The sequence below is a fragment of the Eschrichtius robustus genome, chromosome 14, assembly GCF_028021215.1.
Source record: "Eschrichtius robustus isolate mEscRob2 chromosome 14, mEscRob2.pri, whole genome shotgun sequence".
In the NCBI taxonomy this organism is placed as follows: Eukaryota; Metazoa; Chordata; class Mammalia; order Artiodactyla; family Eschrichtiidae; genus Eschrichtius; species Eschrichtius robustus.
Window position 1 is genome coordinate 12,252,456 of NC_090837.1, and position 25,693 is coordinate 12,278,148.

General features: G+C 45.2%; 1 protein-coding gene across 1 annotated transcript in view; it reads left to right on the forward strand.

Annotated features, from left to right (window-relative positions):
• The window catches only part of NOS1 (nitric oxide synthase 1), a 94,798-nt gene that overhangs the window by 9,128 nt on the left and 59,977 nt on the right, over positions 1–25,693 (forward strand). The window contains exon 2 of the mRNA XM_068562420.1: positions 5,087–5,213. Coding sequence (XP_068418521.1) covers positions 5,087–5,213 — 127 coding nt within the window. The remainder of the gene's footprint in view (positions 1–5,086; positions 5,214–25,693) is intronic.

The following is a 25,693-nucleotide window of genomic DNA, read 5'->3' on the forward strand; positions in this document are numbered from 1 at the left end:
ACCACATGATGGCTCTGGCCTCGCTGGTCTACCAGATTGCCAAGTCCACTGGAGGGTGGCCTTTCCAGGGGGGTAAGGACACTGAGAGTACGTAGCAGCCACTTAGTGAAGGCAGGTTCCTCAGTCCCATCTGGAAACAAGGGACAACTAGTAAATAAATCCTCAAGGACCCTTGGGTGGGCGTGGAGCAAGGATGGAAGGAGCTGGGAAGCATGGGATTGGGGTCCTCGGCTGCAGCTAAGCTGCGCTTCTCAACAGGGAGGAGTATATTTCTCCCCCTGCCCACGGGGACATTGGGCAATGTCTAGACATTTTTGGTTGTCACAACTGGTGGTGGGGTGATGGGGGATGTTACTGGTATCTAGTGGGGAGAGACCAGGGATACTGCTAAACATCCTACAATGCACAGGACAGCCCCCACCACAAAGAATTATCAGACCCCAAATATCAAGAGCTCCAGGCTGAGAAACCCTGATCTAAATCAAGACCCCTCAGGCAGCTGGGCAGGACGGAGCCTCAAGAGTACTGGCAAAGGAGAGTCACCATCCAGGCTTCTCAGAAGTCAAGCCAGGCCCCAAACACTTCCATCTGTGGGCTCCCAGGGCGTTTACTTAAATGAAGCAATGATACGTTGGAGTTAACCAAAATTGCATTTAGCTGATAAATACATTCACCACCTCCGCCTCATTTGGGGGGAGATATTTGCTATCTAGATTTGAGGTTCTTCATGAGTGTGAGGTCCAGTGAAATGGCTCCCCTTCCCCATAGGCCCTGTTCACAGTGAGTCTCAGCTGGGGGAACAGCGAGGAGGAGACATTTGATTTCCAAGCTTCCTCCACTTCTCACTGGTGGTGTGAGCTCAACAAGTTACTTAATCTTTCTGGGCTTCAATTTCCTTAGCTGTAAATAAAGATAAATTTAGTTCATGTTTGGTTAGTGCTGACTATGTACTAGGCATTTTACAAGCATGACCTTGTGTAACCCCCAGGAGAGGTGGCATGTGAAACGGGCCTTGAAGGGCGAATAGGAGTTGGCTCACAGCAGAGGGAAATGAAAGGGCATCCTGGGGAGGGCAAGGATAAATGTAGGGGTGGACATAGTGTGCTCGTTGGGAAGAGAGGAGAGTGGAGATCAGAGCTAAGTGATGGGAGGTGTGAGTCTAGAAAGGAAGCAAAGAATTCCCAAATTTCTGGGCTCTGTGAACAAGACATGATATGCAGTAACTCAATGGAATATTACTCAGCCATAAAAAAAAGAATGAAATAGTGCCATTTGCAGCAACATGGATGGACCTAGAGATTATCATACTAAATGAAGTTAAGTCAGACAGAGAAAGACACATATCATATGATATCACTTATATGTGGAATCTAAAAAAATGACACAAATGAACTTATTTACAAACCAGAAATAGACTCACAGACATAGAAAAAAATTTATGGCTACCAAAGGGGACAGTGGGAGAGGGGAGATAAATTAAGAGTTTGGGATTAACATATACACACTACTATATATAAAATAGGTAAAAAACAAGGTCCTGCTATATAGCACAGGGAACTATACTCAATATCTTGTAACAACCTATAATGGAAAGGAATCGGAAAAAGAATATATGTATGTGTAACTGAATCCCTTTGCTGTACACTTGAAACTAACACAACATTGTAAATTAACTATACTTCAATTAAAAAAAAAAGAAAGGTCTGAGTACAGACATCCTGCCTGGGCCCCCATAAGCCCCCAGGGAAGACGCCCCTTTCTCAGGTGGAAGCCTTATATGTCTTCAGTCTTTAGAGACGTTAAGCCTTCGGCCAGCACTGCCCAATGCGATGCCGCTAGCTATAAAGTGAAATAAAATTAAAAGTGCAATTCCTCAGTGACAATAGGCACATTTCAAGTATTCAGTTGCCTCATGTGGGCCGAGGCTAAAATACCGACAACACAGGCAGACACGGAATGTTTCCATTGACTCAGGAAGTTCTCCTAGACTGTGCTGGCTTAGAGGAATCTTGACTGTTTTATAAAGAACTAGCATTTTCCTTTCTCTGTTTCTGTCTGATCAGCCTGTAAGCAAATTAGTAGTCAAAGCAATAGCAGATGCCACAGGCTAAGCGCCATAAGCTTTACTTCATTTAACCATTGCAGTAACCCCGTGAACTGGGTATTATTATTAACCCTATTTTGGAGATGAGTATACTGAGAATTAGAAAGGTTAAGTATCGAAAATATCCAAAGTCACACAGCTTATGACCAGCAAAGCTAAGAGTTGAACCCAGCTCTACCCAATCCACAGCCCATGTCTTAACCAGTAGGCTGAACGGCCCATACGAACCCAGCAAGAAGATACTGAGCAAATTCATGGCCATAAACCACATATTCATTCCCCTCAGACCTGGTTATCACTGACAGACTTGGGGTGGGGGTGGGAGCTGAGAATGTACCTAACTCTACTTCTGATTTTGTCCCCGGGTGCAGGAAGCAAAATAGCTCCACGTCAGGCGCTAATGGGTGTTCCCTATGGTCCCATGTTAAAAATATTCTTCCCCTGCTCATCGTAGGACTCTTAAATAAGTTTGTGTTGACAGAACACTTCAAGTGCATTATTTCAACAAAGGTGTTAAAGGCTTTAAAAAAAAAAAAGGTTGATAAAAGTAATTCTCCCTGCAGATTCACACAAGACAAGCCATGTGAGCGGTTTCAGAGTTGCCTAGGTAATTTTAACCCTGTAATTTTTGTAAACTGACCTCATTCAGTGAGAGATGTTGGATTCCTTGCTCTTTCACCTCTGGCTTAGCGTAAGCATCCTGACTCTTTTTTCCTGTCTCTGTTTAAAAAAAAAAGAAGGATCTGAGCCGAGCATCAGTTAGACCTAGTTTCAAATCCCAGCTCTGCTGTGTGCTTACTGCTGGACCTTGGGAAATTTACATAACCTCTCTGAGCTCAGTTTTTGCATCTGTAAAATAGGGCTTTTAATATCTGTTGAGATTAAATGAAATAACTTCTGTGCTGGCACCTGCTACATTACGGACACTCAAACAGTACTAACCTCTTCTCTTCTCTGCTGAATCCCCATTTATGGTCATGTGATATCCTAGGATCAGGAGTTTTAGAGCTGAGAGGGACTGGAGTGACATTTAGAGCAGCCATCTCAGCAGACAATTCCTCTGTTTATCACCATGTAGGTAAACCATTGGCTTGGGAAATGTCTGTAATCAAGAACCACTCCTGGTGTGTTTTGGTGACATTTTAAAGAGGGTAAAACAGAATGTTCCCTCTGACAATTGCAGACCTCTCCAAGCAAGGGGAGCAGAAGTGGCTTTGACGTGGGCCACCAGAATGCTGTGAAACAAAGCAAGGAGGGGGTTCTGGTTAGCCCCCCCTCCTTGTGAGCAGCCAGAGGGGCCACTTACGGCCTTGTACTCAGAGCTTGGGCCCTGGCTTCTGATTCATCCCAAATGACTGTCAGCACCAGATTGGGGTTTGGAGAAGATTATGGAGCCAGGACCAGGAGTCCCCAAAGCTGGGAACATAGAACAGAAGGCTGGATACGGCCAGCCTCAACACGTGGGACCAAAACTGAGATGGACCACGGAGCAAGCCACATCACCCAAAGCTGGGGAACAGACAGATACCATAGAGTGAAACTGAATGGGAGGGTTAAAAAGAGGCAGATCGTTAGGAAGCAGGAGGGCAGTGCTCAGAGGGCAGGAGAACAGAGATGAGGCAGGACTGATTGGGAGGTCTGGGTTTTGACGCAAAGTCAGTCCCATTTCAGCCATGACTTCTCTCCATCTCTGAGGATGGTCAGCCTGTGGAATCTAGCCAAGATAGCCTCTTCTTGAACCTATCAGAGTTCAAGGGCAGAGAGCCAGGAAAGCTTCATTGTTAAGAAGTCAACCTCCAGAGTCAGGAACAAGCCTGGGTTTGAATCCCAACTCCATCATCCCTAGCTGTGAGACTTAGGCTAGTGATTTAAACTCTCTGAGCCTCAGTTTCCTCATCTGATAACGATTGTAAGGAAGATGATGGTGGTAATGAAGATGATGGTGATGGTGATGATGTAAGAGGATGATGAGGATGATGAAGATTCCGATTTGATGAAGGTGATGTTGATGAGAAGGATGAGAATGATTTTGGCAATAACGTTGGTGATGATGAGGCTAATGATACTGGTGCTGATGGGGATGGTGGTGATGGCTATGGTGACAGGGTTATGCTGATAGGGAGAAGTTGGATGGTGATGATTACGATGGTGCTGGTGATGACAGTCATAAGGATGATGGTGGTGATGGTGACAGTGGTGGTGACGATGATGATAAGTGATGGTATTAGTAAGAGCCTCCACTTCAGAATAAATGTGGGGAGCAGGCTGGAATACTGTGACCTTGAGCGACTTAGCTTCTGTCTCACTTATGCCATCTGTAAAACAGTGATTAACATTCATACCTACCTCATATGGTTGTCCCAAGGACTAAGTTCACTAAAACATATGTAAAGTGCTTGACACACAGTAAGTACTTAATAAACGCTGTCATTATTGATAGTATTATTATTTCTGTTGCTATGTTCCCCTTATTTTCAGAATCATTCCTGTTGATCCTGGGCTGGTATCACTACTCTTGTGATCAATGCTCTAGATGGCGTTTGTATGACTTATCACCTTGGCCCGCAGGACTGGTTTCCAACCCTATCCCTCTTGCTTCCTGTGTCTTCTATCATTAAGTTTCAGGGATGTTAAGCTGTCCAGGGGTTCTGCATAGGATTCTGCTAGGAGAGGGGCCCCCTGTGTTCCTAGATGAGGAAATGAGGGAAGAGGGAGGGAAGAACAACATCTATGTCGTGGTCATCCTAAAACGATGTCCACAAAATGGGTATGTGCCAGCCATCAGTGCCAAGTTGGATGAGCTCACCTTCACGCTTGATCCTACGAAGCGGCAGTCTGCAGGTCCAAAGCTCCCCGTCTCCGCGTAGAGTCAGGTGGGTGAGCCCTGAAGGTTCTGCACTGACTCAGGACTTTCAGAGCAGGGTGACCAGCCCGTCACTCGAGACGTTGTGTCTTCCTCACATCCCCTGCCTTGCCTTTCAGAGATCTGGATGGCAAATCACACAAACCGCTGCCCCTCGGTGTGGAGAACGACCGAGTCTTCAATGACCTGTGGGGGAAGGGCAACATGCCAGTCGTCCTCAACAACCCGTATTCAGAGAAGGAGCAGGTAAGTGGTGGTACCAGCCCGGCACCCACACTTCACGGCTCCCTGAATCCTCCTGGGGAGACAAATCCCAAACCACGTGGGGGAGGAAACCAGCCAGTGTAGCTGGATAGCTGGGGTGGGGAGCTGAGGCCAGGAGTGCTTATCCTGGGCTATGGATTTTGGCTTTGATACGGTTGAGTTTACTTTGTGAGCTTGCTACTTTTCAAATTTTCCTTCTGTTTCTACCAGGAAAGACATTCACATGGTTCTAAATTTAAAAGATATAAAAGACACATGGTAAAAACTTTTTCTCTCTCCCGTCATCCCAGCCACACAGTTTCCCTCCCCAGAGGCGAGCAGTGTTCATCGATCATCATTTTAGGGGTCCTTGTAGCAATATTTTATGCATAGACAAACAAATACACAAACATTATTTTCACTTTTTTTTTAACATCTTTATTGGAGTATAATTGCTTTACATTGTTGTGTTAGTTGCTGCTGTATAACAAATTGAATCAGCTATAGGTATACCTGTATCCCCATATCCCCTCCCTCTTGCATCTCCCTCCCACCCTCCCTATCCCACCCCTCTAGGTGGTCACAAAGTACCGAACTGATCTCCCTGTGCTGTGCGGCTGTTTCCCACTAGCTATCTATTTTACATTTGGAAGTGTATATACGTCAGTGCCACTCTCTCACTTGGTCTCAGCTTACCCTTCCCCTTCCCCGTGTCCTCAAGTCCATTCTCTACGTCTGTACGTCTGTACGTCTGTGTCTTTATTCCTGTCCTGACCCTAGGTTCTTCAGAACCTTTTTTTTTCTTTTTTTTTTTTTAGATTGCATATATATGCGTTAGCATACAGTATTTGTTTTCCTCTTTCTGACTTACTTCACTCTGTATGACAGACTCTTAGGTCCATCCACCTCACTACAAATAACTCAATTTCGTTTCTTTCTATGGCTGAGTAATATTCCATTGTATATATGTGCCACATCTTCTTTATCCATTCATCTGTGGATGGACACTTAGGTTGCTTCCATCCTGGCTATTGTAAATAGTGCTGCAGTGAACATTGTGGTACATGACTCTTTTTGAATTATGGTTTTCTCAGGGTATATGCCCAGTAGTGGGATTGCTGGGTCATATGGTAGTCCTATTTTTAGTTTTTGAAGGAACCTCCATACTGTTCTCCATAGTGGCTGTATCAATTTACATTCCCACCAACAGTGCAAGAGGGTTCCCTTTTCTCCACACCCTCTCCAGCATTTATTGTTTGTAGATTTTGGATGATGGCCATTCTGACCGGTATGAGGTGATACCTCATTGTAGTTTTGATTTGCATTTCTCTGATGATTAATGATGTTGAGCATCCTTTCATGTGTTTGTTGGCAATCTGTGTATCTTCTTTGGAGAAATGTCTATTTAGGTCTTCTGCCCATTTTTGGATTGGGTTGTTTGTTTTTTGATATTGAGCTGCATGAGCTGCTTGTATATTTTGGAGATTAATCCTTTGTCAGTTGCTTCATTTGCAAATATTTTCTCCCATTCTGAGGGTTGTCTTTTCGTCTTGTTTATGGTTTCCTTTGCTGTGCAAAAGCTTTTAAATTTCATTAGGTCCCATTTGTTTATTTTTGTTTTTATTTCCATTTCTCTAGGAGGTAAGTCAAAAAGGATATTGCTATAATTTATCTCATAGAGTGTTCTGCCTATGTTTTGCCTATGTTTTCCTCTAAGCATTTTATAGTGTCCGGTCTTACATTTAGGTCTCTAATCCATTTTGAGTTTATTTTTGTGTTTGGTGTTAGGTAGTGTTCTAATTTTATTCTTTTACGTGTAGCTGTCCAGTTTTCCCAGCACCACTTACTGAAGAGACTGTCTTTTCTCCATTGTATATCCTTGCCTCCTTTGTCATAGATTAGTTGACCATAGGTGCGTGGGTTTATCTCTGGGCTTTCTACCTTGTTCCAATGATCTATGTTTCTGTTTTTGTGCCAGTACCATATTGTCTTGATTACTGTAGCTTTGTAGTATAGTCTGAAGTCAGGGAGTCTGATTCCTCCAGCTCTGTTTTTTCCCCTCAAGACTGCTTTGGCTATTCAGGTCTTTTGTGTCTCCATACAAATTTTAAGATTTTTTGTTCTAGTTCTGTAAAAAATGCCATTGGTAGTTTGATAGGGATTGCATTGAATCTGTAGATTGCTTTGGGTAGTATAGTCAGTTTCACAATATTGATTCTTCCAATTCAAGAACATGGTATATCTCTCCATCTGTTGGTATCATCTTTCATTTCTTTCATCAGTGTCTTATAGTTTTCTGCATACAGGTCTTTTGTCTCCCTAGGTAGGTTTCTTCCTAGGTATTTTATTCTTTTTGTTGCAGTGGTAAATGGGAGTGTTCCCTTAATTTCTCTTTCAGATTTTTCATCATTAGTGTATAGGAATGCAAGAGATTTCTATGCATTAATTTTGTATCCTGCAACTTTACCAAATTCATTGATTAGCTCTAGTAGTTTTCTGGTGGCATTTTTAGGATTCTCTATGTATAGTATCATGTCATCTGTAAACAGTGACAGTTTTACTTCTTCTTTTCCAATTTGGATTCCTTTTATTTCTTTTTCTTCTCTGATTGCCGTGGCTAGGACTTCCAAAACTATGTTGAGTAATAGCGGTGAGAGTGGACATCCTTGTCTTGTTCCTGATCTTAGAGGAAATGCTTTCAGTTTTTCACCATTGAGAATGTTGTTTGCTGCGGGTTTGTCGTATATGGCCTTTATTATGTTGAGGTAGGTTCCCTCTATGCCCACTTTCTGGAGAGTTTTTGTCATAAATAGGTGTTGAATTTTGTCAAAAGCTTTTTCTGCATCTATTGAGATGATCCTATGGTTTTTCTTCTTCAATTTATTAATGTGGTGTATCACATTGATTGATTTGCATATATTGAAGAATCCTTGCATCTCTGGGATAAATCCCACTTGATCATGGTGTATGATCCTTTTAATGTGTTGTTGGATTCTGTTTGCTAGTATTTTGTTGAGGATCTGACGTGGGGCTCAGAACCTTCACTCCAGTGGGTGGACTTCTGTGGTATAAGTGTTCTGCAGTCTGTGAGTCACCCACCCAGCAGTTATGGGATTTGATTTTACTGTGATTTTGCCCCTCCTACCGTCTCACTGTGGCTTCTCCTTTGTCTTTGGATGTGGGGTACCCTTTCTGGTGAGCTCCAGTGTCCTCCTCTCAATGACTGTCCGGCAGCTAGCCGTGACTCTGGCATTCTCACAAGAGGGAGTGAGAGCACGTCCTTCTACTCCGCCATCTTGGTTCCTTATCCTTTTTCATTTATTTCTGATCAGATCTTTATGATTTCTTTCCTTCTGCTAACTTTGGGGGCTTTTTGTTCTTCTTTCTCTGATTGCTTTATTTTTTTAACATCTTTATTGGAGTATAATTGCTTTACAGTGGTGTGTTAGTTTCTGCTGTATAGCAAAGTGAATCAGCTCTACATAAACATATGTCCCCATATCTCCTCCCTCTTGTGCCTCACTTCCACCCTCCCTATCCCATCCCTCTATGTGGTCACAAAGCACCAAGCTGATCTCCCTATGCTATGTGGCTGCTTCCCACTAGCTATCTATTTTACATTTGGTAGTGTATATATGTCCATGCCACTCTCTCACTTCGTCCCAGCTTCCCCTTCCCCATGTCTTTCATGTCCACTCTCAACATCTGAGTCTATTCCTGTCCTGCCCCTAGGTTCTTCAGAACCTTTTTTTTTTTTCTGAGATTCTGTATATATGTGTTAGCATACTGCATTTGTTTTTCTCTTTCTGACTTACTTCACTCTGTATGACAGACTCTAACTCCATCCACCTCACTACAAATAACTCAATTTCGTTTCTTTTTATGGCTGAGTAATATTCCATTGTATATATGTGCCACATCTTCTTTATCCATTCATCTGTCGATGGATACTTAGGTTGCTTCCATGTCCTGGCTATTGTAAATAGTGCTGCAATGAACATTGTGGTACATGTCTCTTTTTGAATTATGGTTTTCTCAGGGTATATGCCCAGTAATGGGATTGCTGGGTTGTATGGTAGTTCTATTTTTAGTTTTTTAAGGAACCTCCATACTGTTCTCCATAGTGGCTGTATCAATTTACATTCCCACCAACAGTGCAAGAGGGTTCCCTTTGCTCCATCTAATTGCTTTAGGTGTAAGCTTAGGTTGTTTATTTGAGATTTTTCTTGTTTCTTGAGGTAGGATTGTATTGCTATAAAGTTCCCTGTTAGAACTGCTTTTGCTGCATCCCATAGGTTTTGGGCCGTCATGTTTTCATTGTCATTTGTTTCTAGGTTTTTTTTAATTTCCTCTTTGATTTCTTCAGTGATCTCTTGGTTACTTAGTAGCATATTGTTTAGCCTCCATGTGTTTGCATTTTTTACAGTTTTTTTCCTGTAATTGATATCTAGTCTCATAGCGTTGTGGTCAGAAAAGATACTTGATATGATTTCAGTTTTCCTAAATTTACTAAGGCTTGATTTGTGACCCAAGATATGATCTATCCTGGAGAATGTTCCATGAGCACTTGAGAAGAAAGTGTATTCTGTTGTTTTTGGATGGAATGTCCTATAAATATCGATTAAGTCCATCTTGTTTAATGTATCATTTAAAGCTTGTGTTTCCTTATTTATTTTCATTTTAGTTGATCAGTCCATTGGTGAAAGTGGGTTGTTAAAGTCCCCTACTATTATTGTGTTACTGTCGATTTCCCCTTATACGGCTGTTAGCGTTTGCCTTATGTATTGAGGTGCTCCTATGTTGGGTGCATAAATATTTACAATTGTCATATCTTCTTCTTGAATTGATCCCTTGATCATTATGTAGTGTCCTTCTCTGTCTCTTGTAATAGTCTTTATTTTAAAGTCTATTTTCTGTGATATGAGAATTGCTACTCCAGCTTTCTTTTGATTTCCATTTGCATGGAATATCTTTTTCCATCCCCTCACTTTCAGTCTGTATGTGTCCCTAGGTCTTAAGTGGGTCTCTTGTAGCCAGAATATATATGGGAGGTCTTGTTTTTGTATCCATTCAGCCAGTCTGTGTCTTTTGGTGGGAGCATTTAATCCATTTACATTTAAGGTAGTTATCGATATGTATGTTCCTATTACCATTTTCTTAATTGTTTTGGGTTTGTTATTGTAGGTCTTTTCCTTCTCTTGTGTTTCCTGCCTAGAGAAGTTCCTTTAGCGTTTGTTGTAAAGCTGGTTTGGTGGTGCTGAATTCTCTTAGCTTTTGCTTGTCTGTAAAGATTTTAATTTCTCTGTCAAATCTGAATGAGATCCTTGCTGGGTAGAGTAATCTTGGTTGTAGGTTCTTCCCTTTCATCACTTTAAATATGTCCTGCCACTGCCTTCTGGCTTGCAGAGTTTCTGCTGAAAGATCAGCTGTTAACCTTATGGGGTTTCCCTTGTATGTTATTTGTTGCTTTCCCCTTGCTGCTTTTAATATTTTTTCTTTGTATTTAATTTTTGATAATTTGATTAATATGTGTCTTGGCGTGTTTCTCCTTGGTTTTATCCTGTATGGGACTCTCTGCACTCCCTGGACTTGATTGACTATTTCCTTTCCCATATTAGGGAAGTTTTCCACTATAATCTCTTCAAATATTTTCTCAGTCCCTTTCTTTTTCTCTTCTTCTTCTGGGACCCCTATAATTCGAATGTTGGTACATTTAATGTTGTCCCAGAGGTCTCTAAGACCATCCTCAATTCTTTTCATTCTTTTTTCTTTATTCTGCTCTGCAGTAGTTATTTCCACTATTTTATCTTCCAGGTCACTTATCTATTCTTCTGCCTCAGTTATTCTGCTACTGATTCCTTCTAGAGAATTTTTAATTTCATTTATTGTGTTGTTCATCATTGTTCGTTTGCTCTTTAGTTCTTCTAGATCCTTGTTAAATATTTCTTGTATTTTCTCCATTCTATTTCCAAGATTTTGGATCATCTTTACTGTCATTACTCTGAATTCTTTTTCAGGTAGACTGCCTATTTCCTCTTCATTTGTTTGGTCTGGTGGGTTTTTACCTTGCTCCTTCATCTGCTGAGTATTTCTCTGTCTTCTCATTTTGCTTAACTCACTGTGTTTGGGGTCTCCTTTTCACAGGCTGCAGGTTTATAGTTCCCGTTGTTTTTGGTGTCTGCCCCCAGTGGGTAAGGTTGGTTCAGTGGGTTGTGTAGGCCTCCTGGTAGAGCGGACTTGTGCCTGTGTTCTGGTGGATGAGGCTGGATCTTGTCTTTCTGGTGGGCAGGACTGCGTCCAGTGGTGTGTTTTGGGGTGTCTGTGGACTTAGTATGATTTTAGGCAGCCTCTCTGCTAATGGGTGGGGTTGTGTTCCTGTCTTGCTAGTTGTTTGGCATGGGGTGCCCAGCACTGGAGCTTGCTGGTCGTTGAGTGGAGCTGGGTCTCAGCGTTGAAACAGAGATCTCTGGGAGAGCTCTTGTCGATTGATATTACGTGGGGCCGAGAGGTCTCTGGTGGTCCAATGTCCTGAACTCGGCTCTCCTACCTCAGAGGCTCAGGCCTGACACCCGGCTGGAGCACCAAGACCCTGTGAGCCACACGGTTGGAGTGCCTTCAGAGTTGGAGAAGCTGGCCTGCAGTGGCTCTCCTTCTGTGCTGCACATTAGAATCACCTGCTTCTTCCTTGTTTTGCCCCAAAGGCAGTGTTCCACTGAGAAATACAGTAGCCTTGAAAATAGTCACAGCTCTGAGATGGCTTTTTTTTTTCCTTTGTGCTTAGTTGGGTTTCACTTGCTCACAGGGGGCCACGTGCAGAGGCCTCACACCCAGCTCTTCCGACCGGAGTTCCTAGTGCGGAATGGCTTCCGCCAGCACCTCAGCTCAGGCGGGCCGTGTGCAGAAGTGGGTCAAACGACACTGCAATCCAAGATGGCAGCCCAGGGCCATGTGCAGAGAGCTATTTTCACATGTTTTTACACAAATGAGAGCACATCATACAGGCAGACCTTGTTTCATTGCTTTTTTTGTTTGTTTGTTTGTTTTTACAAATTGAAGGTTTGTGGCAGCCCTGCACTGAGCAAGTCTATTGGTGCCATTTTTCCAGTAGCATTATTTTTAATTTAAATTATGTACATTTTTTAAGACACAAGGTTATTGCACACTTAGTGGGCTACAGTATAGTAGTATAGTACATATAGCATTTGTATGCACTGGGAAACCAAAAAATTAGTGGCACGTACTTTATTGTGGTATTTGCTGTATTATTATTGGTCTGGAAATGAACCCACAATATCTCCAGCATATGGCTGTATTGTTTTGTGCCTTGTTCTTTCACTTATCAACGTATCTTGGAGATTAGTCCTCATTAGTAGGTAAAGAGTCCTGGTTCTTTTTTCATGGCTGCATAATAGTCCATTATATTGCTCTGCCATGTTTATTGAGCCAGTCCTCCGAAGTGGACACGTGGTCCATTGCCAATATTTTGCCATGACATTGCTATAATGCATGACATTGTGCAAATACCTCATTGACAGATGGGTGGGCTTATCAAAAGAATAAATTCCTAGTAGCAGAATTGTTGACTCAAAGGTCATATACATTTGTGACTTGGGCAGAAATGGCCAAACTGCTCACCACAGAGGTTGCACCATTCCCACCTGCTAAGCAGGCAAATGACTGTTTCCCCACAGCCTCGCCAGCTTGGTGTGTTACCAAACTCTTCAGTCTCTGCCAATTTTCTGAGAAATGTTTTAACAGCAGAGTCAATATGGTGAGAGTGGCTAGATCTGGCTAGAGATTAGCAGACCCTTTTTCTCACCTGCCCAGGCAGGTAACAGACCAGACCAGAGCAACCCTGGCATGTGAATTTCCCACCCCTCCCCTGCACCAGAGCAAAGTATGGGTGGAATGGCCACTCAGCAGGTCATCCTCTTCCTTCCCTCCACCTGTCCGAAGCCCTGGATGGCACAGGCCAGGTTGCCAAGCTCTTTCTCTCAATGTTTAATCTATGGACGACACCTTTCACCACTAACTAGCCCACATAAGCAATGACTCATAGCCTGTCTAAGTAGCTTCACAGGGGAGGATGAGACATTCCAGAGCCTCAGTGGGAATTGCTTTCTTTAGCTGCCGACGGTTGGCCGGGAAGATAAAGACATCAGGGATTCCACAGTAGGTCAGACCCACGATGCCACCGGCCAAGCACGCCCCCTCTTGCAGGGACACCTGGGAATGTTTGGTGGACAAGCACAATTGTAGCCTTCTATTATGCTGTCCTCAAAAATCCAGGCCATACTGTGAGTGTAAGGACTATTATTATCCATTAATGATTAAATGAACAAATAGAGCTAAAATTTTCTTTACATTTTCTTTCTTAACTGTGTTAAGGAAAGGGTGTTGCCATAAGGCAAACCCTCCCAAGAAAAAGGACAGAAAGAGGTAGCCTCAGGCCCGATCCAGGCTGTAGACATGATTTGTTAAGTTTGTACTATATTGTCCTAATTGACAATTTATGTTTGTACTTTGAGTTTATTGCCAATGTTTCAAATTTTCATGTAATTATCACATTTACAACTTCTCTTACAAATGTGGACAGTCTGACTACATTAAGCCTATATTCTTATGGGGCAATAGTCTGCCTGGACTGAGTAACAGCTGTCCCCACTACACAGGGTGTGGGCTCTCCAGTTTGTCACAATCCCCACCACTCTCTATTGTGCCCCTCTCATTACTGCCAACTGTTCATTGTCATTTATCATAACATTAGTGCTGCTGGTTTTCTTATAATAGTTAGGATGAAAGTTAAATCTTTTCGTATCCATGTCTTTATTACAAGTGGCAGGTAGAGATTGACCAAGAGGTTCACACATTTCAGGAAAAATGCGAAAGATTTCATGTTTGTGAGAATGAAGAATATTCTTATGTGTTTAATATGCAACCAAGTGTTCTGTCTTGAGATTACCCAGCTGGCTTTACTGATTTGCCTTACCTACTTGCCCCCTCTATGTATCAGAGTTTGGGATTGCTGGTCTGCAGTACCCCCTGAGATCTGGGGTAGAGGGAAGAAGCACAGGAGGCCTTGACCCCACCAGAAAGACCCTTAAGGTCCTGCTGAAATCTGAGTGATAGCACGATTATGGCTATTTCCTTTCAGAGGGTCCATATTGGTTAGACAGTGACAGCTTGAAAAACATAAGCTTGAACTTCAAGCCAGAGGAGTAGGGTTCAATACTGGGGACAGGACAGGGAGATTAATAGGACCAGAGACCTTCTTTGCAAGGCATCATGATGAAATGATCAGTATCTTAGTCCATTTGGGCTGCTATAACAGAATACCGTAGACTGGGTGGCTTATAAACAACAGAAATTTATTTCCCACAGTTTTGGAGGCTGAGAAATCCAAGATCAAGGCACTGGCAGATTCAACGTCTAGTGCAGGCCTGCTTCTTGGTTGATAGACAGCCGTCTATGGCTGTGTCCTCACATGGCAGAAGGGGCAAGGGACCTCTCTGGGGTTTCTTTCATAAGGGCACTAATTCCATTCATGAGGGCTCCACCCTCATGACCTCATCACCTCCCAAAGGCTCCACCTCCAAAACCATCACATAGAGGTTGGGTTTCAACAGATGAATTTGCGGGGGACATGAACATTCAGTCTATAGCAATCAGGGGAGGTGCTGAGAACCTGCCTTAAGGCCTCCTCTAAAATGGAAATTCCATTTCCTTGGAGGAGAAAGGGTGCTGGAGAAAGGGGAAAAGACAGTCTTCCTGAGTTTAAGACGGCCAAACAGTTTTAGACATGGGAGCTCCTGGAAGCATGACATACAGACCAGCAGTGCTTGGATTTACACTCACTCCTTTATCAAGTCCTCACTGTGGTCTGTGACCCAAAAAAGGTTCAAAATCACTGACCTGTGAGATTATCCGGGCTCTGCTGTCTAAGACTCAATTTTCCAAATGCCTCTCGGAAATAGAGCTGAAAAGAGCTGGAGACCCAAACACTCAGTTATATTGGAGTCCCAGCGCTAAAGAAACAGCCCAGCTACCTCCTGCTAGACACCCTCACAGCCACAGGGCTCAGAAATGTTTCCCAGGCTGAGCAAATTAACAGAAAACCCAACATGTTTCTTTCTGACCTGAAAGACCAGCTCCTATGCTTAGCCTCTTCTCTACCTGCTCAAAGCCACTTTACCTGGAGCTCCTGCAATCAGCTTCCTTCCTCCCAGTTGTAACCCACATTTGCTGCTTTTTTAGGCATCGGTGGAGGGGGTAGCATTGTTAATAACACAAAGAGAGACCCGGCCACTATCTGCCTTCCTGAGCCACGAAGAGACAGGAGCTGGTGGAGGAGCAGCTGGTCTGCCTTTTCCCCAAGGACTGGGCAAAAGGCAACAGAGCCCAGGTGAAGCAGGGCAGATTCAGGCTCGACATGAGAAAGAACTTCCTGACTCAGACGACTGTTAGGTCCCTGAAGGAATAGTGTGGTCTGTCCTATCCTCTTTGATACTCTTGTTTGTCCAGACTCAAGGAAAATCGAGCCATAGAGGCAACTTCTCTTAAATTAGCCTCAGAAGGCTGAGATGTTAGTCTTTACCTAGTGGTTATTTCTCTTGCTAATAGTTTGGGTCAGCAATGGGTAGAGGCAGTGAGACTCAAGTCCCTGGTCACTAGGACACAGTGTGTGAATGACTCTGTGATGCTTATCTTTAACATCCCCTTGCAAATTGTATCTGGCCTGGGCTGGTAGATGGAATGAATCTGTTCACCCATCACACAAAAAATAGTCACCCAATACCTGCCGCCTGCGCAGCTTGGGGTGGAAGCAAAGGTGAGCAAGCATCGCCCTCTCTGCCCTTGAGACCTTCACGGGTGAATGTGGGGAGACAGACACATGGATAGTGCAATTAATCCTAAAACAGAGAGGGACACAAGACACTGTGGGAACATAAATACCTCAGGCAGTATCAGGAAAGGTTTACTGGAAGAGGTGACATTTGATCTGGGTTTTGATGATCATGTAGGAGTTTGCCTAGAAGAAAGTGGGGAAAAGCATTACAGTTTTAAAAGGAACAGCGATGGCTGATAAACTATGTTTCTTTTTCTTGCTAAGGATTATTATTTGATTGCTGAGGTTGTCTTTGATGCTAATACCACCTGAGACACATATTGAGTTTTGACACTTTCTAAAAGCCCCTTACATAATAACCCTCCTAAGTGGAAATGCTACCCTAGATTAAGGACATGAGAAAGTGCTGTTTGTCCATTCTCCCCGCAAAACTTTAGGATTTGAAACAAGCCCTTCTCTGCTTCCCTTCTTATTAAGCATCTATTTTTCTTGCCTGCCTGATTTGCTTTCCTAAGGGATAGGGGTAGAACCGTGCCCTGCTTGGGAGCAGAACGTCTATTTTCAGATACTAATTAAGCATCCATCCAATCCTTAGTGGGTGCAAGGGGGGTCCTGGGCCTGGGGGAAGTGGCATTTCCATTTGGGTTTCTTCCTTCTTATTCAGCCCGCTGCCCCTCTCTCCGGCCTCTTACTGACAAAGGCAACAAGGTGGTCAGAGAGATGATTCTTATTATGAAATCTCCCTCCCCACCCCATCCCCACCACCTCGTCAAGAACCTGGCATTTCCTCATCCCTGGGGACATAGGACTTGCTAGCTTTCAAAATGTCAAAATCTGCTGAGAAGCTTTTCCCTATTTCCAGGTAAGTGTCAGCAACACCCCAGCCTCTCTGCACAGCTCCAAATTATAAGGCAAAAGGGGAGTGCTTATGGGCCCTCAATCTTCAGAGGTGTCCAGGGCCCCTCTGGGAGTAAACACCCCAACCGGCCAGCTGCTGCTGGCTTTGCTGATGACCAAAAGGGGCCAGCCAGACCCAGCCAGGCTGGGATGAAGGCAAGCCAGCACAGCCCTCTGCCTCTCAACGACAGCCCAGCGTGCTGCAGGGAAATCTTCTAAGTCAGCCCTGACTCACTGCACGTAATGATGTCGGGATAAAAATAACAGTAACGCTGATAACGATACCACCCTGCAGGGGGTGTGGTCATTCTAATCCCTGGACTCATGCACAGCACTGGGCTCAAGAGCTCAGCTATGGGGTCAGCCTACGTTTGGCTTCCTCCTCCTGGTGACCGTGGTCAGACAACTGAGTAGCATCTGCGCTGAGGCTCATAGTGGCTTATGGGCTCGTGGAGTAGTGGGGAGGAAGAAATGAGATACTGTATGAAATGATAGCATCTGCTGTCACGGTAAAAGCTAACATTTGTTGAGCGGAGGCAGGCACTGTGCCAAGCACTTTAGATCCACAGTCTCATTTAATCCCCATCCCAACCGAATGGAGTACTGTTATCGTTCCCATTTTACAGATGAATAAACTGAGGCCCAAAGGGTTGAATAGCTTGAAGAAGGTCACTTGACTAGTAAGTGGGCAAGATGGGACTTGAACCCAGGCCATGGAGCCCTAGAGCCACTCTTAACTCTACAAGGCCTGGCACAGAATAAATGCTCCAAAAAAGTTCATTAGTGTTATTATTATTGTTGTTGTTGTGATTTGGCTAATTATTATATTGCTGATCTAGGCATCATATTGCTAATTTAGGTAAAGATGTATTGCTAATGATTATATTGCTAATGTGAGGCAGATAGGGCAAGAAGCCCTGTCCCCATTTTGCAGATGACACCCTTGTGGCCCAGAAAGGGAAAGCGACCACCCACTGAGTCTTGGTGACAAAGCCGCATCTCTTTCCCTTTACGACGACATCGTCATCCTTGTCAATCGTTCAAATCAATGTTGTGTATAGCATTTACCTCCTGGGGCCAAGCTCTAGGAATACACAGAGCAGGGAGCAATAAGACCTAGATGGAAAAAAAGGAAACTTCAAGGGCCTGGATTCCAGGCCCAGCTCTGTGGCCTATCAGTTGTTAATTTGGGGATAGTCAGTTTACTTCTCAGAGCCTCCATTTCCTCATCTGAAAAATGGGTTACCATGAGGAGTCCATGAACCAGTGGATATGCAGTGGCCTAGCCTGGGTGAGGCACAGAATAGGCATTTACTGAATGTCACTCGAAATGAAATTGAAATGATCACGGCCCTTGAGTTCAGAGCCTAGACGTCATCTTTTCCCGAGTATTTGCCTCAACCTCCAGAAACAACCACTCTCAAGGCAAGCTCCAGACACAGACACACACACAGCAGTTATCACACTGTGATAGTTGCGGTTTCGTAGACTCATGAGCAGATGTTCCCCGCAGAGCCCGCCTGGCTGGCTCTAGCAGATTCCACTGGCTGCATTCAGGGTAACTTCCTGGGGGGCCTGTTGATTACTCCGTTCCCTAAGCCTGTCTCTAAGCACTTGAGAAACCTCTTATGTTTTGAGGTTAGTTTCTCTCTGTGGGAAAGTGCCCCCAAATCCCTAATATAATATAAGTTGCAATTAGACCCATTTCTGCCCCCAACTCTATCGGGCCAGGTATCCTTTGCCTTGATCTGGCTCATGACCAAAGTGAGACACTCAGGTTGGATTTTCCCCAAAGCATGTTCAATACCCCCGTCCCACTTCCTCGAGTCACCAGGGGTTCCTGGATTGCCCTCAAACAGGGCGCAAAGGATGCTTTCCAGGAATTTATACTGAACAGAGTCCCTCAGTTCCCAGTGGCGGCAGAATCCAAATCTTGCTGATGTTTCACATTCCCTCCACCCAGACCATCACCTGCTCAGTGACCTCCAGGGTCTTCCTAGGTCACTTAGTCAAGGGACCAGCCTTCTATGACCTGCTGCTGTAGGTGGTCTGAGCCAGGGTGGAACCAGGAAGTGGGGCCTATATTGACGGGTGTTCAGGTTCAGCCCTGCTGGAATTTCCACATTTTTTTAAATAAGTAAATAAATAAATTTATTTATTTACTTATTTATTTATTTATTTATTTTTGGCTGTGTTGGGTCTTCTTTGCTGCGCGCGGGCTTTCCCTAGTTGCGGCGAGCGGGGGCTACTCTTCGTTGCGATGTGCAGGCTTCTCATTGCGGTGGCTTCTCTTGTGGAGCACGGGCTCTAGGCACGCGGGCTTCAGTAGTTGTGACTTGCAGGCTCAGTAGTGGTGGCGCCCAGGCTTACTTGCTCCACAGCATGTGGGATCTTCCTGCACCAGGGCTCGAACCCATGTCCCCTGCGTTGGCAGGTGGATTCCCAACCACTGTGCCAACAGGGAAACCCTGCACGTATTTTGTCAGCTGTTTGTTTTAATAGTGAATATATTCAATGCAAGCTGTTTGAGTGTTGTCCGTGTAGGACAATGACGTCCTAGCTCAGGAATCAGTGACTCCACTCTGTATGTTCATTTATTGCATCAAACCGTATTCAGATTCTTTCCTCAGATAGGCCAAGTTGGGTCAAAGTCATTTTTTCCTCCTCTATTTACAAATGGGTATCAGCAGCCAAAGCCACCTTCGCACGGAGATTCTCGGAAGTCCACAGAGCCCCACCCCACTTCGATTTTCTGAGGGTCCCAGGATGTTTAAAAGGTAAAAAGTCCAAAACATGATCACCAAGATTGTTGTGCATTTTAAATATTTACATTTAGCAAGTTAACGCTTTTAATAAACACACACAGTACAATGCAATATAATAGGAATGGGCCACAAGATAATTACAGGATTTCTCAAAATTAATTCATAGTGCACATGTACATTCTGGTCTGGCAATGGGACCAAGTTTAAAGTTGTCTAATATCCTGATCATCTTGTGAGATCATCGTGACTACAAACATCACCTCATTTGGAGAAAGCAACAGCAAGCTAACTTCAAAACCCCTTGGGACTTCCCTGGCGGTCCAATGGTTAGGACTCCCTGATTCCACTGCAGGAGGCGCGGGTTCAATCCCTGGTCGGGGAACTAAGATCCCCCATGCAGCGCTGCAGGGCCAAAAACAAAAACAGAAACAAAAACCTCACCTCCAGAGGCCCTTGTCTGTGAACCCAAACTGTGACGAGTGTGACTCCCAAGCACCCCCTTCCGTAATCAACCTCCACAAACTACAGAACACGGACCATTGAATCAGGGGGAAAGAGAGAGAGTGGGGAAAGAATAAGCCATTTCAAGCTTCTGTGGAGTTATTATAAAGAATGAATCACTTTAGAAATCATGCTTTGAATACACTACAAGGAAATTATACTCCAAGGTACTTAACACTGTTGGTTAAATTTTATAAGTAGCAATTTTTAAATTGCACGGATGGGTGCGTACCTGCTGGTTTGCGGGCCCGTGGTTCTAGAAACTGAGCTGCCACAGCTCCCAACCGGGTTATACTTGCTGCTCTGAGTGGTGGTACCCACAGATTGGAACAGTGCCGCCTGGGGCTGCAGCTAGGGGGCCGCAGCCTGGGGTGTGGCATCCAGGCCCTGGTTCGGATGGCCCGCTGCCCGGCTCAGCCCCAGCGTGCTGCCCTCATTTTAGAGCAAGCCAAGCAGGGCAAGTTGCTGCAGGCCTGTGAGGGCGGAGCTGGCCCTGACACCAACGGTGAAAGAACGAGAACTTACTTGTTTTGTACAGGTTTGGGCCTCAGCTCCTAGATTCGTTTCCTAGAGCTGTTTGCAGGAGGAAGCACCACAAACTGGGTGGCTTAAACAACAGGAATTTATTATCTCAGAATCTGGAAACCAGAAGTCTGAGATCAAGGTGGCTACGGGGTTAGTTCCTTCTGAGGGCTGTGAGGGAAGGAGCTGCTCCAGGCCCCTGTCCTTGGCTTGTAGATGACGGTCTTCGTGTTCACATGGCGTTCTCCCTGTATACGTGTCTGCCTCCTAATTTCCCCTTTTTGTAAGGTCACCAGTCGTATTGGATTAAGGCCACCTTAATGACCTCATTTTAACTTAATTACCTCTTTAAAGACTCCAAATAAGGTCACATTTTGAGGTCCTGGGGTTAGGGCATCAAGGTATGAACTGGGAGAACACAGTTCAACTCCTAACTGTTCCTAATATGTTCTGTGTCTGGCAGGCACCCCCCTCCCTGCTGTCAAGCTCTTGTCCCGGTTTCACTGTGAGGCTCCTGGCTGTGACAGCCCACGATCGGAGGAGGGCAGGGTGCCCGGCCTCTATTTCTAGATCTGCCAGATTCTGATGTCTAACGTCTATCTTCCTGCCTTAAAATCCTCCCTCCATGTTCCCCCCCCACTCCCACTCCTTACTTCCCAACGTCTGCTAAAAGGCTCACATCCTCCCGCTTACCTAGACCGGAAGCCTCCAAGTCATTGCTGACTTTGTTCTTTTCCCTCCCATCCTCTCATGCTACAAGGCTCTTGTCCTGCTTCTGGCACCCCAGCTCCCATCTCCTCCCTTCCTGTCGTCTGCTCCTGCAACTGTATTTTGCACCCTCCTGGCCCCTCCCCTGCAGTGGTGCAGCAGCGCCCCCCTGGGTCTCTGAGCCTTCACCCTCTCCCTCCTGTAGTCCCAGCAGTCACATATTTCCTAAAATTCAGCTTCCATAATGCCACCCCCTCCATAAGGCAGCTTCTCCACTGTCTACTAAATCAAGGCCCAAGTCTTTGGCTTAGCATTTAAGGAACTCCACAATTTTGAACTGCATTTATTTATTTATTTAAACATCTTTATTGGAGTATAATTGCTTTACAATTTGAAATGCATTTAGACCTTATATTAAATAGCTCAAGGTGCCAAAACAACAACCACAGACTCAGCAGCTTAAACAACAGAAAGTTATTTCTCACAGTTCTGGAGGGTGGTGCCAGCATGGTCGCGTTTGGTGAGGGCTCTCTTCCTGTCTTGCAGACACCCACCTTACACAGCCTGTGCACACAGGGAAAGAGAGAGAGAGCGATCTCTCTTCCTCTTCGTATGAGACCACTAATCCTATCAGATTAGGGTCCTGCCCTTATAACCTCATTTAACCTTAAGTACCTTCTAAAAGCCCTATCTCCAAATATGTCACAATGGGAATGAGAGCTTCAACATATGAATTCGAGAGGATACAACTCAGTCCATAGCAGACCTCAGATGAACATGTTGTTGAACACGTAGTGTGTGCTGGGCACCGGTCTAGAGACTGGCGAAAGAGCAAAGTGGATGGTGAGTAGGCAAAAAACTGTATATCTAAACATCTATAAAGATATATGTAAATCTATACAAGATAAAGAGATATAACTACATACATTCATGTGCAAATACGTATACACTCACAAACTACAGGCAGTGATAAGTGCTATGAATAAAAATAAAGCATGATAAAGGGGCAGAGATTAAGAAGGATGGGGCGCTGTTTTAAAGAATGATCAGGAGTGATCTCTGACTCAGCAATGTTTAAGTGAATGGAGACATAAGTAAGATAGGTTAGCTTTCAGCCACCGGAATTTAATCCTTCAAATCAGGAGTCTGCAAACTTTTTCTGTAAAGGAGAGGATAGGAAATATTTTTGGCTTTGTGGGCCATCCCATCTTAGTCTCCATCACAACTTCCCCACTCTACCCTTGTATTGCAAAAGCAGCCGTAGACAAGATGGAAACAAACAAGGTTGGCTGTGTGCCAATAAAACTTTATTCACAGACACTGAAATTCAAACTTCATGTAACTTTCACCTGTCATGGGACATTATCCTTCTTTTGACTTTTTTATTCAACAAGTTTAAAATGGGAAGACCATTCTTAGTCCATGGGCTGTACCAAAATAGATGGTAGACCAAATTTGGCCCACGGGGCCACAGTTTGCAAACCCCTGCTTCAGAGCATGCAGCTAGAAGATGCTTCTCCCAAGAGAATGGGGGTCACCGTAGGGCCTAGAACACAAGTCCCTGGCACACAGTACGTACTCAGTGTGTATTTGTTGAAAGAGAGAAAGCAGGGAGGGAAGGAAAGGGGCAAGGAATGAGGGTGCCGGGGCTCCTACAAGCTGAATTCCTGGCTCAGGGCCCCAGGCTGACATGACTTCACCTGCTCTCTCCTCTTGGGTTGCGAGATCATTTCCTTCCATTTCCTCAGGGCCTCTCTGCAGGCTCCCCAAGCAAAGAGGTGTTGACAAAGCCTTTGAAATGCCCAGGAGCTCAGAGCCTCCTTTGCAAATTTAGGAACAGGCATGGAGGAGCCCTCCCATAGAACCCACTGAAATCGAGTCAGTGTCTCCCGAGACCTGAAAAGCTTCCATTGTCTACCCCAGATGCAAATCCAGAAACAAACACACACAGCCACAGCCCAAAGTCCACTTGTGCCCCATTCCCAGCTTAACAACCCACAAGTGCCACTAATCTGAATTTTTAGCTTAGGTCCCCACTCAGAAAAGTCATTTGCATCCCCCATGCAGGCCCCTGACTGCTATATTAATCTCCCCATTTGTCCCCTCCTGAGTCAGCTAATATTACTGCTGGCTAATTAAAACATCAAAGCCCAAGTACAACAGCCCTGCCAGAGGCCTCCTAATGCCTGGTTTCAAGTGGGCAGTTCACACAGCCTGGGGTGCAGAATGGCACACCTCGCGCCTGGGCCCCCAATTACTTGTCTCGCAATGACCACCCCTCGCACGTCTGGACCCTCAGCGCATGGCCTCTTTTACTGCCTGTTATCTCACTCCCTCCGCCCTGCCAATGATTGCTGCCGGCTGCCTGCCCACCGGCCACGCCCCACCCCTCTCTTCCCCGCCCTCCTGCCCTCCTGTCACCTCCACGGGTCCTGGGCCCGACCCCACCGCCAACACCATGTCTGTTATCCCCACTGTGGGATTCCAGCTGCTCCTCAACCTCCAGGGTGTTAAGAGAGAGAGTTTCTAAAAGGGCTAAGTGACGCCCTGCCTAGGGAGGACAGCTGGGGTGCCTCCCACGCGGGCAAGGTAGGATTTTATTTTCTCAAGGATGCAGGTCGTCGGCACAATCAGAGGAATTTGTCACCACAAAGGCCTGCCCAGAGGTGACCTCCATCACCTGGACATCTGCTGGAAGACACAGGAGTGGAAACAGAATCCGAAATAAAGAAGTTGAGGCTGTCTGGACAGGCCTTCCAAGGGAGTGGAGTTTGGACGTGGCTTCCCGTGGGGACATAAGTAAAATAACTTAAGAGTTTAGCAGGATAGAGGGCCAAATAGGGACTCTGCCTATTCCCTATTAGGGAATTCACCCATATCATTCTCCTGCTGCCGGGGTGGCAGTACAGTAGTAACGCTTATAGCAGTAGCCGTCGTAACAGGACTACAAGTTTTACTAGTAGCAGAATAATGACACCAGTAGTGATGAAGAATGGCTAACATTTAGGAGGCTGTTGCAATCACCCCAATGAAAGATGATGGAGGCTTGGACAGGGTGCTGGCCAGTAGATGGAGAGAAAGGGGACCAAATGGATTCTAGAGTTATTTAGAAGGCTAAAATGGATGGGAGTCAGGGATGGATTGGGTGTGGGAGATAAAGAGGATGACGCCCAGGAAGCTCCTCCCTGTGGCATATGCGCAGGTGGTGGATGGGTGGTGGTGCCCAACACTGAGGTGGGAGCCACTGGGGATGACTGGGTCCGGCCAGAGCAGGGAGGTGTGGAAGATCATGAGCCATAGTACCTTCCTTCTGTTCTCTGCCATTGCTCCCTGCACTGTTCCGGCATGATCTTTAGCAGTGGCATGCTGTCACCTGCCTCCTGTCCCCCAAACTCCAACGTGGCAGCATGGACGCTTTAGCACAGAGCTCCTCTTCCTTGGCCGGAAAGGTGGCTATGCCTCTCACTTCTCTGCCAGCAAGACTGTGCTCCCACTTCTTTGCCTGGTTAACACCTACTTATCCTTCGGGTCTTGACTTAGAAGTCAAATACTCTGGGTCAGGCGCCTCTTCTGTGTGCTTCCACAGCCCCCTACACACTGCCAACTCCCTGTGTTATGGCACCCACTTCACTCAATTATAATGGTTCATTAAATCACCATCCCCATTGGACTGTGAACTCCATGAGGGCACAGATCACATCTGTATGTTTGTCACTGTAGCCCTGGCCCTTACTGACTTGCCTGGCACATAGGAGATATTCAGTAAACATGTGTTGAATGAATGAATGAGTGAGTGAATTGTGCATGATCGTCAAGAGGCAGGATAGTCAAACAGTTAAGGGCATGGTTTCAAAGGCCAGACTGCCAGGCTTTGACTCCTGGCTCCAGCTTACTAGCTCTGTGGTCTTAGGCAACTTAGTTAACCTGTCTGTGCCTCAGTTTCCTCATCTGTAAAATGGGGATGATGTTGCTTGGAACATAGCAAGTGCTCATTGAATGCTGGTTTTCAGTAGTTGTCCTTCAGAGTTCCCTGTGATTTCTGTCCTAGGCTTAACCTGATTTAATCCTAATTCACAGCTCCCTGCCAGCCTGAGCACCTCCAAGCTGATGAGATGTGGACCCTGCCTCCTTTCTGACTTCATCTCCTTGTACTCATCCTCACTCATCCACTCCAGCCACACTGGCCTCCTTGCTGGTCCTTTGAACTGAGCAAGCTCATCCTTACCTCAGGGTCTTTGCACTTG